The sequence below is a fragment of the Girardinichthys multiradiatus genome, chromosome 19 (assembly GCF_021462225.1).
Source record: "Girardinichthys multiradiatus isolate DD_20200921_A chromosome 19, DD_fGirMul_XY1, whole genome shotgun sequence".
NCBI lineage: Eukaryota > Metazoa > Chordata > Actinopteri > Cyprinodontiformes > Goodeidae > Girardinichthys > Girardinichthys multiradiatus.
In genome coordinates this window covers 24,722,918-24,741,347 of record NC_061811.1, presented here as the reverse complement: position 1 = coordinate 24,741,347, position 18,430 = coordinate 24,722,918, and the positions used below count along the sequence as shown (strand labels likewise).

At 40.6% G+C, this 18,430-nt stretch overlaps 1 protein-coding gene across 8 annotated transcripts in view; it reads right to left on the bottom strand.

Annotated features, from left to right (window-relative positions):
* pcnt (pericentrin) overlaps positions 1-18,430 on the bottom strand; it is a 50,024-nt gene that overhangs the window by 29,018 nt on the left and 2,576 nt on the right. For 4 of the 8 annotated variants that reach the window (XM_047344883.1, XM_047344884.1, XM_047344885.1 and 1 more), the window contains exons 2-30: positions 16,237-16,413; positions 15,783-15,926; positions 14,737-14,886; positions 13,729-14,645; positions 13,266-13,619; positions 12,077-12,401; positions 11,484-11,900; positions 11,190-11,405; positions 11,004-11,099; positions 10,769-10,912; positions 10,286-10,541; positions 10,122-10,201; positions 8,967-9,288; positions 8,606-8,706; positions 8,385-8,496; positions 8,022-8,148; positions 6,683-6,802; positions 6,533-6,593; positions 6,332-6,436; positions 6,137-6,248; positions 6,015-6,055; positions 5,643-5,928; positions 5,419-5,569; positions 4,325-4,766; positions 3,989-4,186; positions 3,820-3,891; positions 2,200-2,304; positions 1,793-1,945; positions 1,007-1,153 (exon numbers count right to left, since the gene is read on the bottom strand). In XM_047344883.1, the coding sequence (XP_047200839.1) occupies positions 1,007-1,153; positions 1,793-1,945; positions 2,200-2,304; positions 3,820-3,891; positions 3,989-4,186; positions 4,325-4,766; positions 5,419-5,569; positions 5,643-5,928; positions 6,015-6,055; positions 6,137-6,248; positions 6,332-6,436; positions 6,533-6,593; positions 6,683-6,802; positions 8,022-8,148; positions 8,385-8,496; positions 8,606-8,706; positions 8,967-9,288; positions 10,122-10,201; positions 10,286-10,541; positions 10,769-10,912; positions 11,004-11,099; positions 11,190-11,405; positions 11,484-11,900; positions 12,077-12,401; positions 13,266-13,619; positions 13,729-14,645; positions 14,737-14,886; positions 15,783-15,926; positions 16,237-16,413 (5,931 nt within the window). The remainder of the gene's footprint in view (positions 1-1,006; positions 1,154-1,792; positions 1,946-2,199; positions 2,305-3,819; positions 3,892-3,988; positions 4,187-4,324; positions 4,767-5,418; positions 5,570-5,642; positions 5,929-6,014; positions 6,056-6,136; positions 6,249-6,331; positions 6,437-6,532; positions 6,594-6,682; positions 6,803-8,021; positions 8,149-8,384; positions 8,497-8,605; positions 8,707-8,966; positions 9,289-10,121; positions 10,202-10,285; positions 10,542-10,768; positions 10,913-11,003; positions 11,100-11,189; positions 11,406-11,483; positions 11,901-12,076; positions 12,402-13,265; positions 13,620-13,728; positions 14,646-14,736; positions 14,887-15,782; positions 15,927-16,236; positions 16,414-18,430) is intronic. The other 4 variants (XM_047344890.1, XM_047344887.1, XM_047344888.1 and 1 more) reach the window with 3 other exon arrangements.

Genomic DNA, 18,430 nt, shown 5'->3' with positions numbered 1-18,430 from the left:
CCAGCTAGAAGCAGACAAGTGCCAAAAGTATTCCTTACATATCCTTGTCTAGCAGCATTACTGGCATCCAGTTCTCAATCATGAAACTGTTCTGAGTACCAAGTCAGTGCAGTTAGTTTGCAGGTTTGTTTAAATGACAAAACGTTTTTTTTCACAGCACAGTAGTTACTATTCTTACCTTTGCTTCCTCTACCTCTTCTTTCTCTCCCTGTGGTTTCACAATTTCTTCCCTCTTGTTCCTTCCTATTCCCTCCTTAATTCATCTCTAGCAGCCACCTGGCTTAATAAAACAAAGCCACTGCCATGGCAACAGCCTCCACCTCCACTGTTAAAGCTCTCTATGCCAACCCGAGTGTTTGTTAATATTTTACTTTAAAGAGCAAAGGTGCCATGGAAACAAATATAAACAAACAAACATCTTTATCTCCAGCAGTTAGATGGGGGAGACGCAGATTTACAAAAAACAGAAAAATCACGTGACAACAAAACCTAGGGGTCCACAAATGAAGTCCATCATACTAAAAACAAATTTTTCAAAAATGAATAAATGAAGGCCCTTTGATATATAGTAACCAATTGGTTCAACATGGTTTGGTGAAGTAAACAAGAAAATGTTTTAGTAATTTTCAGAACAAAATGATTTCAGCCACAACTAGGCTTTTAAAATGTCAACACTTATCCTGGCTCAGGTAATGGGGGGGGAGTAGTCTCAGCAGTGACTGCCCAGACTTCCCTCTCCCCAGACACCACCTCCAGCTTCTCCGGGGAAAGCCAGAGGTGTTGACAGGCCAGCTGAGAGACATGTCATATTTTTTTAAACCCATACTCTGAATTTTTGAGTCTCAACAAAAGAAGCTGTGTAAAGACAATGAACTGGTGGTTTTATTTTTTTTGCTGACATAACTGTGATTCAATCATTGGAATCAATATTAAATGTTATTTTAAAACTTTCCATCTGCACCATGCAATGGTGCAAAGGGATTTTATGTACGAGTGTCTTCAGTACCTGGGTAACTACAGCATCTAGCTGCTGGAGCTGGGTGGTGAGCTGGCTCATTTTGCTTGTGTAGCTTTCTTCCTTTTCCTGATGCTTAGATGTGAAGCTCTGCCTCAAATCTTCAAGCTCCACCTCTTTCCGTTCTTCAAATTCCGTCTTCAGCAAGAGAGGCGACGTGGTTCCATGAATCAGAAGATGCAGAGAAAAAACAAATTATGAATTTATTCCTGCTTCAGATCTTTGGCTGTCTGACTGAATGACTGGTTGCACATTTCAAATGGTCAACAATTAAATGCCTATTTAAAAGAAAATCTTTTACTGCCTTAAAACCTTTAGCATTACAGGATAAAACCCCTCAATCCATCCCATTTAGCTGTGGTTCAGATGAATGAACGGAAACCCGTTGCCCCGAAGAGCACAGATTGAGAATGGAGACAAACGGACGTCAACAGTTCCACGTCAACGATGGTGGGATTATGAGAAAACTGGGTTTGAGTAAAGCTCAGATGGGACAGAGTCCAACTGAGGGAACTAGCCACTGAACTGGTGCAGCTGAAGCTTAGAGAGGGCATCACAGTTGGCACACACTGTAGCTCTGGATAATCCTTCGCTATTATGTAACATTTCCAACAAGAATGCAATATTCCAATTACTACACAATATTTAAAATGCACTAACTGGAAAAGACTGCGCATTTTAAAACACAAATTAAAATAAAATTGAAGATATCAGTCCAAATTACATTTCTGAGCTTTTCATCTTTTTTTCCTCTTACCTAAACGGCTCAGTTGTTACCTTTAGTTGATTAATCTTATCCTGAAGTCGCTCTTCTGATTGAACTTTGAGGAGCTCCACCTCTTCTAGGAAGTGCTCCCGTTGCCTTGCCGACTCTTCTTTAAGCTCCCTGCGACAAGCATCCAGTTCACGTGCAGAAGTTCCCCTCAGTTCCTACAACAGAAATCCAAACAATTTCAATGCCATGGTATGCAGCTGGCAACAATTTCAGTGCTTCAAAATAAAAGAAAAAATCTAAATACTCAGCATCTACAGAGCAAACAAGCCATTAGTGTAATCCCTTCTCTAATGGGTTGTAAGAGCCACCAACACAATCATTCACAGGTCAGGACACTGAAAAAGGATTCATAATTGTGTATGAAACACACACTAAGATGCTGTGTTGCTCATTCATGTATAACACGCACCAGAAGCTGAGTTTGTTGCTGTTCTACGAGCTGTTCCTTTTCAAAGCTGTAAGACTGTGAGAGCTCCTGCAGGGCAGTGCTGTGCTGCTGCTCGAGTTCTAGAACCTGGGAAAAAAAGCACAGGAATCCATTTTAGTGGAAACAAGAACATTTAAAACAAGATTTATTTACTATATGCTCAGTGGTTACAACAAACTAGTGATTTTTGGATCAACCCATTTTGCCATAAGTTTCCTGTAACCATCTGCTGGACTGTCTCAATTAGCAACTCAAGCTCTAAAGGTCGCCACAAAAACATCCACAGTCATCATCCCAAGTGCTGGGGCTCCTCAGGAATGTGTTCTCAGCTCCCTGTTATTGACCCTACATACAAATGACTACCAGCTGAAATAACGGACCAATATGTTGGTCATGTCTGTGGATGACAACCACAGGGTCGTCCTTCCTTAAATTCATTAGCTAGAAAATCAGGTACAATCTCAATGTAGAAAATACAAAAGATGGTCATTGACTTCAGAAGAGGCCACCCTGAGCACCCTCTTTGGATCATCAACTACTCCTCTGTAGAGAGAGTCAGCAGTACAAAATTTCTGAGAGATAACCAAGGACCTCTCCTCAACGGCCAAAAGCTCACCAAGACTTCTACACGAATCATGCATACTTTTTACCAGAGAAAGTTCATCAGTCCTGACCAGCAACAACAAATAGTATGAAAGCTAAACCTTACAAAAAATATATCTACAGCAGATGCAGCCTGCGGGGCCATTAATGTCCCCCTCTCCCCTTCCTTTCAGAACCGGAAGGAAGCCGCTATTAACAACTGACAACCCAATTAAACCCACCCTCTCTTTAAGATCCTCCCCTCTTAAAGAAGGTACCAGAACCTCTGTCCCGGTTCTACCAGACTAAGTAACAGCCTCACACACCGGGCTGTTAGAATGCTGCCTGTCCCTCGCAATGCACCAAAGTAAACACCCTCCACAAACTTATACCATCTTGCATCTTTAGCCCTGCAACTAAATTGGGACCGTCTGATAAATCAGTACACCACATTGTTGCATTAAAATTTATATAATAGCGTTGTGTATATAACCACTTCTTTTTACTCTGTACACAATAACCATAACGCACACAAGTTAATATTCATACATAATCTTAATTTGTGACATCCTGTGCAATTCACATATAAAATTGCTCCTCCATTTCTTTACATTCGATGTATGTATACAGTCCTACTTTAAGGCATTGGCTTTTCTTGTCTTATATTTTCATTTGTCAGTGACTTTGACTTTAAACTCTATGTCTCTCTGTCAAATTTGGTAATCTTGCCCTAAGGATAATTATATGTAACCTTAGAATTTACATCTGCAATTAATTGCTAAACAGCGGCAGTTTTATTGAGTGAACCTGTTTTTTTTTTTTTTTTTAAATCAAAGTGAATTTTTTATTTTTTTTTAAATTAAAAGAAACAGAACAAAAAAATGCCAACAAGGGCCACGTCATAAATAATAAAGTCCATAATATAATGATATTCAAATTAATGTAAGATCCAGTAGACGTCTGACTTTTGGCTTTCCAAAATAAAAAAGAAACTCAAAAGTAATTTAAGGACACCTGTACCTGCTGCTTAAGTCCTTCCAAGGCTTTGCAGTGTTCTGTGTCTAAAGTCTCTTTTTGAGCAGCCAGCTCAATCTGTAAAACAAATCATCGTGAAAGTCAACACAATATTATAGTTGATGTGTTTTTTTTAACATAATTGAACTTCAATAATGAGGCCAGAACTGCATACCTTGTGAACGTGGCTGAGCTCAGCTGCCATAGCCTTGAACTTCTCCATGTGTACCTGAGCCAGTTCTCTCTTCAGCTCCTCTCTGATGGACAGCTGCTCGGCAGCCTGGATCTCCATCAGCTGTTTGTGCTCCGAACTCATGGAAATCAGGTCCTGACGATGCTTCTCCTCAAGTTGATTAATTTCATCACGTAAAGCCTTCAATAAATTTGAACACATGAAGTAAAAGCATTAAACTGGAAAAACAAAATCAAAGATGCATTTTTTGAATACTACCATGCATTGCGCAGACTAAACTCAACCTGGTTTACTTTAATGGTTTTTGAATCTACTTACCTGCACTTCTTTTAAGTAGGTGGCCTCCAAAGTGTCCATGTTACCCAGCATTCTCTTTTCCAGTTCATCCCGCTCTTCCTGGTGTGTGCGAGCCAATTCTGCTTCCAAAGCCTCCAGCTGTGCCTGACTCGTCTCCTGAAAAGCAGCTTCCAGCTTTCTAAGGTCCTCCATTTGTTTAGAATGGAGAGCTGATTCCAGTGCAACAAGTTCAGCTTTGTGCTTATTTTCATGCTCAATGACCATATCTCTGTGACAGGCACTGAGTGAGTCTAGCTGTGCTTTGTGTTTGGCACTGAGGGCATTCATGTCTTCTGAGTGCTTGTTTTGGAGCGTTGTCCTCTCATGTTCGAGCTCAGCTTTATGTTTGTCTTCCAGCTCTGCCATAGACTTTTCATATCTCTGGACCAAATGCTGCTCCAAAGCCGCTTTCTCCTCTCGGAACCTGGAGACACGGTGATAAAAACAAGCTCAAAGGTAAAGCAAAATAAATTATATTAGGTACATATTTAATCAGCTAAAGAAAACCTGAATATTCATTCTCCCACTCTATTAGTATTCCCTTTAGGTAGTTTCATATTTGTTAATGTTTTGTCAATGATTATATTAGGTTGATTATAAATAGTTGATTATTTTAGTGACAGAATCCTAATATAAATCATTCAATTTACAACTGAAATAATAATATTAATTTCTGAGAATAAAATATAGTCCTTCCAATCCTTTTATTGATTTAGGCTTCCTGAACAAGAGAATTCATCCTCCAAACAGGATAAAAACTAAAAAATGACACCGATATGATTTTAATATACACTGATGGTACCCTTGCATCCTGTTTAGGCTTTGGCAATGAGAACTAATCCTCCACTTCACTACAAATGATCTGGGAACAAAAATGGATTCATTTGTCCTGCCGATCACCAGTTGGAGCCAATTAAGGCAATCTGGCCAATTGCGATCTCTGGCTAATTGTTTGATGCATTTCCAGTTCTTTTAAATAAAATAAAGTTGGGTTTTTTCAACTACATTCAGATTTATTAGAATATTCACAAAGACAGTCAAAAAAAAAAAAAAAACCCAGACATTTTAGATCTGACCTTTGCTGGGCTAGTCCAAGCGTCTCCTCGCTCTGCTCCTGAAGCCGAACTTTGAGCTCTTTTATTTCTACAGCCATGCTGTTCTTTGCCTTTTGCAGCTCGTTGTCATACTGAGCCTCCAATCTTTGTTTCACCATTAGAAGCTGTGGGCCTAGAAGACAAAGTTTTTTAATAATTATAACACTTAAGTGTAACCAACATAACTCATGTTAAAGAACGCTTACCTTTTTCATCATCATTCAGAGCAACTTCAAGAGACTTCATCTGCGCTCTTTTTTCAAGAGCTTCTTCAAGGCACTTCTTCTCCCTTTTTAGGTCTGACCTCAAGGCAGAGATCTCATTTTCATGTTTCTGTTGAAGCTCTTCTCTCTGCTTCTCCAGAATATCCTCCCCATGATCAGCTTTTTGCCGTTTACTCAAGGCAGCAAGGCTGTTCTCAAGGGTGTGGATGATTGTTGTCCTTGTCTGCAGCTCCTCAGTGAGATGCCACATCCTCTGTTCTACCTCAACCTGATTAAGAATAAAACACTGAAATAAAACAAGAAAACAAAATGCAGATAAAATTCAAATCAAATGTTCCAAATTTATTTTATTACCTCTACCTGCCGTTCTGCCTTCAAGTGTACTGTAGTGAGATCTGCATGAAGATTTTCTTAATGTTACGATCTTTTAAAAAGAAAAGTGAGCATTTATTTGTTGAAATGTAATTGTAAGACACCTTGTAAATGACTTTCTGAAAGTTTGGCTCTGAGTTGCTCCAATTCCAGGGCATGACGGGTCTTCATCCCCTGCAGCTCTTCATAGTAATGGTCGGTGAGGTCTGAGCGCACCTGAGAAACAACAAAGTAAACTAAAATGGGAAATGTCAGGTTATTGACTCTTTAGCATACATGAGTCAAACATGGTGCCTGACCTGCTGCAGCTCTTCTTTATAAGAAAGAGCCAAAGAAGATTCAATCTTGGAAAGGTCCATCGCATGCTTTGCCTCCAGCTCAAGCCTCAACTTGTCGAGTAATTCCTGCATAAGACAAAACAAACAATGAAGTATCTTTAGAGAGACTCAAGGAAGTAAATTAATGAAACATCAAATCATTTGGCTTCAAAACATTCTTACAGCGCGACCAATAGGTGCATCCTTTACATCCTTTTCCTCGGCCGGAATGTGATGCAAAGTACTGAAACCGAGACCAAAGGAATGAATGCTCAAGGTGTTTTCAAACTGCACTGGAGAAACATCATGACATATGAAGGCCTACCAACATACCAGTCCTCTGCAGTTTTCATTACAGATTCCTCCAAGGCACTTTCGACCAACCTCAGCTGGAGCAGAGCTATTTCTTCTTTGTAGGTCTCCTCCGATGCATGCAGCCGCTTCTCAAAGTACCTAAGGAAGGACGACGTTTTGAGATTTATTGGTGCAACATTGCACTGCAAAGCAAACTGTGTTAATGGAATAAACCACAGCGCAAAGTAGGCATGAGCTGGTTATCAGTCTCAAAAGTTTTTAAAAGATTATGTTTGAAAATCTATGTAAAATTCCACTCATACCATTTATAAAGTTTTAAGTCATGGTGCAGCATCATATTTGGTTTTTGTTTTTTAAATTGTGTGTATGAATGCTGCCACGCAGATAAACCTAACTTGCCTTATTAAGATGACAATATTTAAAAGAGCAGCAGCCTGCTGGTTTGCTATCCACGCAGATAGTCGCACTCAAAACAGCAAAAATATTGTTTGTTTTTACATACAGGATATCAAAACGGTGGAAAACAACTTCAAAAATATAAATCAGTTACAGGCTTTTTTAAATTAAATAGCAATATTTGACACAATAAGAAAGGTTTTTGAAGTCAAACGCAATTTGGTTGATAACTGAATCAATAAAACAGGTGTATATAATTTGTATTATGATAAAATAAAAAACCTTAAATTAGTACAAACTGGAATGTTGTTGCTTCGTGGTTTGCCCAAACGTACAGATCCAGGTGCAGTTACATTTAAAATTTCTCAATGCAAGTAAACCAGCAGCTTTACACTTCAGTCTCTATTAAAATCATGAGATTATGAAATGTTAAATATTATCTATAGCTTCCTAACAGGGTTTCTGAAATATATTTCTATTTTCAGAGGTGTTAAACGTCTCTCTGTAACACTCTTAAATTCTCACACAAATATCCCACAGCAGAAATCAACTGATGGTTTATGCCCTTGTATGGAAGCTCAAATGGGGTAAAACCCTATTTCACTTGGCGCATTAGGTGGGCGTTTCAGGTGTACTATATCTTGTACATCATTTTACTCCATTCACTTCATTTTACTGTTGCCGAATTATGCGATAAATGTATTTTTGCAACACGAAGATTATTTGTTACATCTCTTTAGCTCATTGCATATTTCAGCAAATGTTTCTTGTGTAAAAACTCATGCTGTCATAGCAAAGTGAACACATGAGATCTGAAAGGTAACCCATCTGTTTGCAGGTCACTTCTACAACCATAGATTTAATTTTTCTACAGGCTATCATTCAGTAAAAATATCACACCACGCCATGCCTGAGTCCAAGTTTAATGTGTGATCCTAAATGTGTTGGCGAGTCCTCGTACTTCCTGAGGTTTTCCAGCTCAGTCTCATGCAGCACTTTGATTTCTCGTTTCTGCTCACTGAACTCCGTCTTTAGATGTTCGATGTCGTCGACCTGAGATGAGCGAGCCATGAGCTGCTCCTTCAGCTCTGGAAGATGACCAAGCAGACACAGAGAGAAGGGTCTGAAAACCATACTGGAAGAACAAACATGGTTTTAATCGGTGTCAAGTTTTGCTTTCACGTTTGTTTTTTTTCACTCCCAAAAATACCAGTTTATAGAGAAATGTTTAACACAGTGCTAATGAGAAGAAAAAGAAAGCAAGCTTGAAAGACACGTGCCCATACACAGTCCTGCAGAGGTCAGGCTGATGTAGTGATTTTACCTCCCAGCTCTTGACGGCTAGCTCTCATGCTTTCCACCTGGGTCCACAGCAGACCGACTTCTTCTTCTGAGCTCTTTTTAAGCAATGCCTTCTCTTCCTGAAGGTGCAAAACCTGAATGATGAGGAGCAAACTTCTTTTAAGATCAATGTATTTAAACGCATGTTTACAGCAGATTAACTGTCCAAGACCTTAAAACAATCATGTTTTAGAGTAAACCGACCTCTTGCTGCAGTTGCCTCTCTTTTTCCTCAAGGTGGAGTATTTGCTGCTCTTTCTGCTGCAGGGCTGTCTTATGACTACAAACTAACTCCTCCAAAGAATCTAAGAATTCACAAAAAAAGAAACAAAAATATACTAATCACATCATGCAAAATGAAGAATAAAAATATAACAAAAAAGTGCCAAAGTATTTTCAAGTGTCTATGGTTGATTAAAAAAAAACAAGTTTACTTAATTTCCTAATGTGCATAATACTCTATTAAAATGTGTACTTCCATAAAATAGTCAGATAACTAAAACTTTACTTGTTTATGCAAGACTCAAATCTGTACAACTTTTTACTTTCTCTGGTATTGGCATACCTGAGAAAGAAAGGGTACCACGACGCAACTTACTGGCAGCAGCATCTTTGTCGGCGCAGGCTTGTTTCAGGTCTTCCTCTAGTTTCTGGACTTGCTCCTTACTGGACGTTTGGAGTTCCTCCAGTGCGGCCTTCGTCTCCTGCAGTTCAGACTGGGTCTGAGGCAGAGCTGCTCTGGCATCTGCTAGAGCATTGCTTGTTTCTGCAAGGGAGGCCTGGGTGTTGATCAGTTCCGTCTGTGCGGCATTGAGACGGTTGTGAATCTCTGATAAGGACCTTTGGCAGATTGTTTCAGCTTCCGTCTCCCACTGTACTCTTAGAGCCTAAGAAAAAACATCCTTATTAGCTTTGAAATAACGTAACAGTGGTTGATTCAGTGCTTTGCACAGATATTTGTGTGTCTTAAACATTTTGATCAACACAAAGTAGCACATAATTGTGAAATGGAAAATCTGACACATACAGTCGTTTTCCAAATCTGAAGTGTATAGCTTGCTTGTTTAAAAAGCAAAATGGTACATTTGGCAGAACACTAACCGTACACATTACTCTGAACCCACAACTGATGTACTGAGAAACATGGTGGTGGCAGCATCATGCTGTGGGTGTGCTTTTCTTCAGCAGAAAAAAGGAAAGCAAGTCAGAGTTGATGGGAAGATGACTAGAACTAAAAAACGTAGCAATCCTGGAAAAGACTCTTGGGGGCTGCAGAAGACTTGACACTAGGGCAGGGGTTCACCTTCCAGCTGAACAGCACAGCAGATAGGCAATTTCACACAGACTGGCCGGACCTACCAACCAATAATCACTGGCATGACTTGAAAAGTGATGCTCCATCTAATCTAGGATTGAGATATTTTTCAAAGAAAGCATGGGCAACATTTTAAGTCTCTAGATGAAAAGCTGGTAGAGATATACCTCCAAAAGACGCTCAGCTGTAATTATAGCTGAAGGTGGCCGACTGAGGTGGCCTGAATATACAAACGCACAAAACATTGTACTTATAAAATTGTGAAAACCCACGTATCATTTCCATTTCACAACTTTTGAGTTATTTTCCATCAATCACATATAAAAGTGAGAAAATATAAAAAAGTTCAAGTGAGATGGATGTTTTTGCAAAGAACAACAATAAATAGATCAAAACAAGCCCAACCTGTATTTCCTTATCTTGCTTCTCATCCATTGAAGCTCTCTCCTGACCAGAGCGGCTCTCCCAATGCTGCTTCAACTCATCTAAAAACAGTCAAACACCAGAACAAAATGCAAACATTTTCAGGACAAATTTGCAGACAAGTGTTCCAGTGTGTTTGTACTCACCAATCTCTTTCTGGTGCAGCTTCTGCAGCCTGTCTTGCTGCTCTTGGTTCTGTTGGTTGATTTTGTCCAGGTCCGACTGATGCCGAGCTTGAAGGAGAGCACTTTCCTGGGTGAAAGTGTCCCTCATTGAGGCCTGGAGCTTACAGAGAGCAGAATGTTGCTCTTGCTGCACGTTTGCTTGGGAAGTCTCCAGCTGAGACATATGAACTGTGGTCAGGCTCAGACGTAGAGCTTCAAGCTCCAAGGTCTTCTGGGCCTAAACACAGTTTGCAGTTTATTGGCGATTTTATGTGTCATAGTAGGACTAACTAGTGTTAGAGCATCTATGTTTAAACTTTAGTTTTTTCCAGTTCCTCAACAGCCATATTAAACAAAGCCTAAACTGTTATTATATACAATAAATAATTTAATACAATTTTTGTGAAAGTTGACATGTTTCCCTTTTTTTTTATTTTTATGAAATTGTGGATTATAAAAATGTACCTGTGCCTGATGCATCTCAGCCTGGTGGGCAGCTTCCATGCTCTCCCTCAGCTCCAGGAACAACTCTGTCCTCAGTTGTTCAAGCTCCTCGTTGTGTTTGGCCGTCAGTTCTGACACCATCCTCTCATGCTCCCGTTCAGTTACCTGAAACAGAAAAAGGAATAAGCAAAGAAACAAAAAAAAAAACAAAAAAATAACGGGAACTTTTAGATATGTCAGAGCGACTGAGTGATACCTCTTTAATGAAGGTGATCTGTCGCTTCTGCTCTTCCTCCATACTGACCCGCTGTTTCAGCAGCTCTGTCTCCAGGTGATCATTCAACTCAGAAATCTACATGTGTATTCAGGAAGAAATATAGAAACATTGGAATGTCCAGAATCACAATCTGAAGACAACGTTTATACAGTTTGTAAATCCCACCTCTTGTTGATGTTTTGCCATCAAGTCTTTTATTTCCTGCTCATGAGAAGCTTCAAGTCTTCCTGAAGCTTCCTCCACAGCCATGGCCTGCTTTTCAAGGAGAGTCTTCACCTCCTCTTCCTTTCCTTTCATTTTTTCCTCCAGCAAACGAGTCGCATCAATGAGCTTTTCCTTCTCCTGCCTCTCCTCCTCCCATTTTTCCTTCTCTTCAGCCAACTGTTGGATAAAGTTATAAATCATATAGGAGCAAACCAAACGGAAGAATAAATCCTGTTAATATTCTGCACATCTCACCTCAGCATCCTTGGCTTTCATCATGTTCTCAAACTGTTCGAGTTCCTCCTCTAGGACCTGTTCCATCTTTTGTATCTGTTCGTCCATCTGCTGTTCCTTTCTCTTCTCCTCCTCCCTCTGTTTCACAAAAAGAGCCTGCGCCTCCTCCATACAGGCCAGGTTTTCTCTCAGGCTGTGAATTTGAGACTCCAGCTCATGTTTTTGCCTTTCAGCACAGTCTAGACTGTCCTGGCTTTTCAGTAGTTCTTGCTGTAGTCTGTCGACTTCAGCTTGGAGCTTCTGAAACTGTTCCCGAGTCATTTCAAGCTCTTTGGACAGAGCATCGAGTTCGGCCACCTTCAGACTTAAGAGGGTTGATGCAGTTTTCTGTTCCATCTTTGTCTCCTCTAGTTCGGATTTTAGATGGTCACAGTAGGCCTTGAGATAGAAAGAAAACAACAAAAAATAAGTTAATTTCACCGAGCTGGCATTTTGCCTTACTTTGAAATCTTAAGCATATTCATATATTCTGTATTGCAGTGATATGCCTGTAATGTTTGGATCTGGATCTCCTGACTCGGCTTTGAAATGTCTTTGGTAGAATCTGTACTTGCCTTCATCTCCACCTGCGGCTCCTCCTGATTTTGAGGGGCCAAAAGCGAAATCTTTTCCTCCGTTTCCTCATTTATTTTCCCTGAAGGTTCACCCACATATTCCGATGAAGAGTTAAACAGGGAGGTTTCAGCAGTTCTTCCAGCTTCTAGTCCCATTAATGTTCCTACAGTTTCATTTCCCATTTCGTCCATTAAAGCTTTGATGGTAGAGCTGTCCTGCTCATGAGCTTTCAAGTTCATCTCCTCCTCAACAAGTCTCCTTCTCTCCCTCTCTTCTTCAAGTTCGCCGAGAACTTCCTGCAGTTCCTCTGTTACCTGGGCCCACCTGAGCAGATGAGGTCATTTAAAAAGGCTTAAGACATAAATTTTGAGATTAATGAACTAGCATTAATGCATTAAAGAAATGTCTTTGGTTTTTCTACATATTTATCTCAGACACATATGGCCTGCCTCTGCAAGCAGCTATGATCAAATGAAATACACAATTTGTCATGAGAACCACCAACATTCTGTAATAGACCAACTCAAAGAAGCATAAAAGTGTGAAATGGAAGGAAAAAAACAGGTGGCTTTCACATGTTTTTACAAAATCAAATCTGAAAAGTGTGGGGTACAGAGGAGATTCCAGGGTAATCCTGGAGGGGGAAAAAAACCAAAATTTTTTTTAGATACATCCCTGCTCCAACACTGCTGAATCAAACGATTGAATCACCGTTTCTACATGCCATCAAGTTTGGCAAATGCCTGGTAATGAGCCTTTCATTTGATTCAAGTGTGCTGGAGCAGGGATGCATCTAAAAGCTGCAGGACAGTAGCTCTTGAGGACCGGAGTTGGAGACCCCTAGAGATTCCCACAAAATAACAAAAGTTTCTACAAACAACTGATTCATGGGGCTGAAAGCAAATCCATGCCACACCTCTCAGCTTTTCATTTATAATAACAAAAAAAGAAAGAGTTTATGCATAATTTTCTTTCCATTTCACAACCATGCTCTACTTTGCTTTGGTCAAACAAATCCCAGTAGTAGGAAAACCACACCAGCATACTTTGGCAGGTTGGTGGACAGTTTGCAGAGACGTCTTTCACAGCTCAACAGCAGTTACACAACATGGAAGATTAGATTAATACAAAAGAAAAAAAGGTCGTTAATGAGACAAAACCAAACTATTTTCTTGCCATTTTCATTACCTGCTCCGTGCCTCCTCCAACTCCTCTGCAGTCTTGATGACTTCCTCCCTTAACACACCCAAGTCCCGCTCCTTTAGAACCAGCTCCTCACGCAGCTCCCCACACTGCTGGCTCAGCAATTGTTTCTCCAAATCAATATCCTCAAACTGCTGCTCAGACATTTGACTCAACCCCATTTCACCAGAAGCTGAGCTGTGAGGCCAGAGAGAGGCTAAAGGATCACGGGGATTGCCGGCTTGTGGGTCACCGTACTGTGAGCTGCTGATGTTCTCAATGTTCTCGTTTTCTTCACAGACGCGGTTTGAAATTGACAGCAGGGGCTGGTCGCCGAAAACTTCGCTGTTAAGCTCAAAACTGTACAGAGAGGCATGAAGAGGAAATGTTATTGCCATCCAGTATAAAAAGTGAGGAAACAACAAGAAATCAATCAATTTAAAAATAATAATCCAACAGCTTCTGTCACCTGCAGTCGGCAGACACATCCAGCTGACTGGGCTGTTTGAAGCTTTCATTTACCACTGAAGATTGTGAATATGCAGCAGGAAAAGAGGTCAAGTACCGCGCCATCAGAATATCCCCTTGTCCTGATGTATCCAGATTTCCATTATCATCAGGTCCACTTTCCTGATTGGCTTCCTCTGTATTAATCCCCTCAGCAGTAAAGACAGCTTTGGCATGGTTTTCCTGGTTCTTAAAAGCTTTGAGTCCTTCCACTTCTTTCTCTCTTTGCTTAAGTTGTCTTTCACTCTTATCCAACAGCTGCATGACATGCTCAACCTCCTCTTTGAGCCTTTTCATCTCATCTTTCAGTCTCTTATTTTCTTCCTCACGAGTCTGGGGAGAAAAAACAGAGCTGGCAGTACCCAAATTGGATCTCCTCTCTGAATCTTCTTCCTCCTGAAGCACTTTTCTCAGCTCCAGCACTTCCCTATTCAGCTTCTCCTTCTCCTCTTTGTATTGCTGCATGGTAAGGCACTGGGTTTGTACTTGGCTTAACTGGGTCTGGAGGTCTTGCAGTTGGGCCTCCCTTTCCTTTCTCTCCTCTTCCCTCCCTTGCTTCACCTCCTCCAACAATGAAAGCACGTGAAGGTTTCTCTCCATCTCCTTTGCTAGTTCAGCACTTATGCGTTGGTTTTTCTTCCTTTCTTCTTCCAGCTCAAACATCAGCTTGTGTAGAACAGTGTCCGTCTCAGTGTCGCTGTCTGTACTGAAGCCTTCAGGGCTCTGCTGGGAGCCATGACTGGCATTTCCTGGTCCCTCTGGTGTTGCCTCGTTATGCTTGATGTTAGTAGCTTGGGAAGAAAGTCCATGGTGATGCTCTACAACACCAAAGGCTTCAGCCCCCGAGTGACCTTTTATTCGCAGGAACTCTACACTGGTCTGTATGAAATCAAACAGAAACATCTATATGGAGCCGAGGACAGCAAAAATACCTAAATCCTAAAATGCTTCCGCTCTGAGAGGGGCTTACCTGCTGGAGCTGTTTCTGCAGAGCCTGAATCTGTCCAGCAAGAGACTGAGCCTCCAGTTGCACCTGGTCTCTACTTGCAAGGGCTTCTTGCAGGTTATGGCTGAGCTTGGAAATGATTTCATTTCGCTTCTCAACGGCCTGCTGCAAAAGCTGCAGACACAGTAATTTATGCCAGTTTAGGAACAATCAAGACAAATGATTTCATTTCTTCAAAAACATGTTTTTAGAGAGGTGAAAAATTTTATTTGTACAGACGTTTGTATAGCTCTGTACATCTGGGGTACAGAATGTTTGCTTTAGGAACCAAAAACCTGAATGGAATACGTGATATATAGTCAAACCTACAGGTATGTCCAAAATTATTCATACACCTTGTAGATTTAGGTTTAAAGTAATTTTGCCAGCATGTCTCTTCTGACTTGAAGAAATGATTTTTTGGAGTGGTCCAGAATATGTGGAGGAAGTTAAAGATTAAAGTAATGGCAACGATGCCTTTCAACGTCAAAGACCGCAAAGCTTATGGCCAAGAATAAATCATCAAAATACCCAAGAAAACATGCATAGGGATGGACAGGAGCTTTCTGTAAAAGATGTTTAATCTTAATGAGTGTTCCTAGTTTAAAAAAAAAAAAAAAAAAAAAAAGAAAAGGTGAAATTAAATGAAAACTGAAATATTTTTTGTGTTTTGCTCCTTTTGTACTGTTATGTTTTCAGAGAAGGCCATCTCATTTCCACTCAGAAACAAACGTCTTGTTTGAATTAAAAGGATTTTAAATCTAAATCTGCCGGGAATATGAATAATTTTGGGTTTAAATCTATATGCAAATTAAATAGGATTTATTTTTTTAGGGCAAATTGCATGTTTGAGAAGAAGGGGAGTGGGTTTGAAGTTACATGGATGGAGGGATCGATAAAATAAATCCTGGAAAAAAAATAAAAAATCTACAGTGTCATTTCCACACTTCAGTATCCAGAACCGGAAAATAATTCTGCACCTTTCCGGACTGCACAAGAACCCTGAGCATCTAGCTGTCTATGCTGGATACCTTGAGCTGCTCTTTGCCAGTAAGTGCATCCAGCTCCTCTTCTATCAGGTCTTCTACAGGGGAAAGGCTTCGCTCCGGACTAGAGCACTGATCCTCTTGTTGGTCATTTTGCTGATTTTCTGACTTCTCAGAGTTTGAGCCCCCCTTAATAACAACAAAAATAAGAAGAATGAAATTCAACAAAACATTCAGTACAAATTCTGTGTTAACAAATGTACATTTCATGTAGACTGAACACAAACAGAAACAAATGAAGCTTCAGTTAATCCTGGTCAAGTTGCTATGACAACAGGCCTTAAAGGCAATGTGATGGTTAGTGACCCAGTTCTCTAAAGTCTATGTTCAGACAAAGGGCAGGAACAACATATTAAGCCTGTGTGATGTTAGGAAGGAAGTATTTGAACAAAAAAACATTAACATCAAATTTCCACAGCAGAACTATACTCAACTATACCTCTGAATCCGTCCTGCCTTCTAGCCCTGTAGCACTGACCGGTGGCAGAGGGGGTTCTACCCAACGGTCTTGCGTTGAGCAGTCATTCTTCGAGACAGTCTGGCCCTTCCCCTTCTGCGTCTTTTTCGCCGCCCTCGCACCGTCGCTTTTCGCCCGCTTCTTTCTGAAACTAGCAAGCTGCGCAGAAAAGACAGCGAGAGGTAGATGGACACATAGGTCAGGATCACAGAGCACCACCAAACGACTAGCATAGTGAAATTCAGGCGTCAAATGAAAAAAAGAATTAAAAAAAAAAAGAAAAGACTCCAGTCCAGATTTGAGCTAAAGAAAGCAATAGGTTTTTGCTCACAGAGAGAGTTATGCAGAAGTTGTTGATTGAAAGGGATAGGAACCAGTTTGGAACTATCAGATACAAAGGGGGGAAAAAAGCCAGTGAAGCGAGAAGAAATCCCACTCGCACCCATGATAGGGAACAGCATAACCTACCACGACAGCAAAGTTCAAAATAAAGTGAGTATGCTAAAAATTTATCCAATCTCCAGAAAACTGCAGCCCCCCACATGAGATGAGCAGAATTTAATGACTCAGAATGACCTCAGTAGACCAGAAACAGAGCAATGTAAAAAAAAAAAAGAAAAAGAAAGACACTGTACTGCTGCTCTGCAATTTTCCTCAAGGAGGACTTTTAAAAACATCCTCAAGTCTTCTGTGAAACTCCTTGAGATATAACTCCATAACGAAAGACAATTCCAGATTAAGCCATGCTTCTAATGTGAACTCCTTCAAGGTCCTTTTTGGTGCAAATTCTCTTCAATCCAATTCTTCTTTGCAACACACCCTTCCTCTTCTTATTTGCTGCCTCTCTCTCACGGCCCATCTCGTCCTTCATTAGGTTCGATCAGATCACACCGGTTGTCTCTTTGACAGAGAGCTTGTCACTGCTGTCCATCAATATCTAACAGTCTGCAATTGATTGGTTTTCTTGCAGATGGGTCAGAGCTGCCTTTTTCTCCCATATCGGGTCAGTGGTTTAATGGTCCTGATGTAGAGCTCATAGCCTGCTGGCAGCACGACAGTCTGCTAAAACCACCATCCCAGCACATCATCCAGAGCACAGGGATCCGCAAACTCTTGAAAGCTGATGGCATACGTCTAGACCAAGGGTAGAGGGTGGAGACTGGGAGATGCAGTCACACGGAGAGGAGGAGACAAAGGTCCATGTGTGGCAAGCAGCATCAGAGCGTGCATGCTCAATTCAATCCGAGATTACGCGCTCCGTGGAGACCTACTTGTTGCTCTGTGCAATGAGTCACATACATGATGCACAACTTCACCGTATGTGCATGCATGTCAGTGTTCCTGTTAAAGTCGCATAGTAGGTTTCGCTTTCTACTCCCATATAGCAAAAGACAAATTTAAATTTCAGATTGTTTCTTCAGCTTCATTATCCTTTAATGTCTACTCTAATACTAGAAAGTTGGCTTGAGGCTCAATAATCACTTGAAAACGCACCCACCCTCCTACCACAGTGATATTCAGCTATTCTACCTAACACAGAGCATCAAAATCTCAGAAAGACATAAGCCAGATGAGTTGTGTTTAGCCCAAGGCCCTTTCTGCACCGCTGAGAGTCTGACTAAGCAGCTAGCTGAAGCGTACTCCACTGAAAGCAGAGTGTTAAAAATGGTTTAAATGCCAAAACTAAAACACGCCGTACAACTGGCTTAAAGAAACCCCATTCCCTCTGCTTATCTTCATTTTTGTTAAATCTTTGGGGACAGACGGTGCTTCCAATGTGGTAGCATGAGCAAAATCAGAGCAACTAACAGCAAAGCATTACCATAGCAACATCTCCTATGTGAAACACAGGCAAAACAAAGCTTCTGTAATCTTTTGGACCCACTGCCCCATCTGATGGCCTTCAGAAAGCACTGCACTGTTCATGGGGCGCATACATTACATTTCAATTACATGTTAAGTATCGTTTTAGCTTGACATTCTAAATCTTTTTATTTTTCATGATCATGGATGATTTTTTTTTTTTATGAAAGCAATCATATCATATTGCAGAAGAGTGATAACTGTCAGACAGGAAGGCCCATCACAACAAACCTTTGGTGTGGCCAATGTATTCAATGAAATAATGATGACAATGAATCTGCAGCGCAAAATCTAGGTTTATTTTTTACAAAAT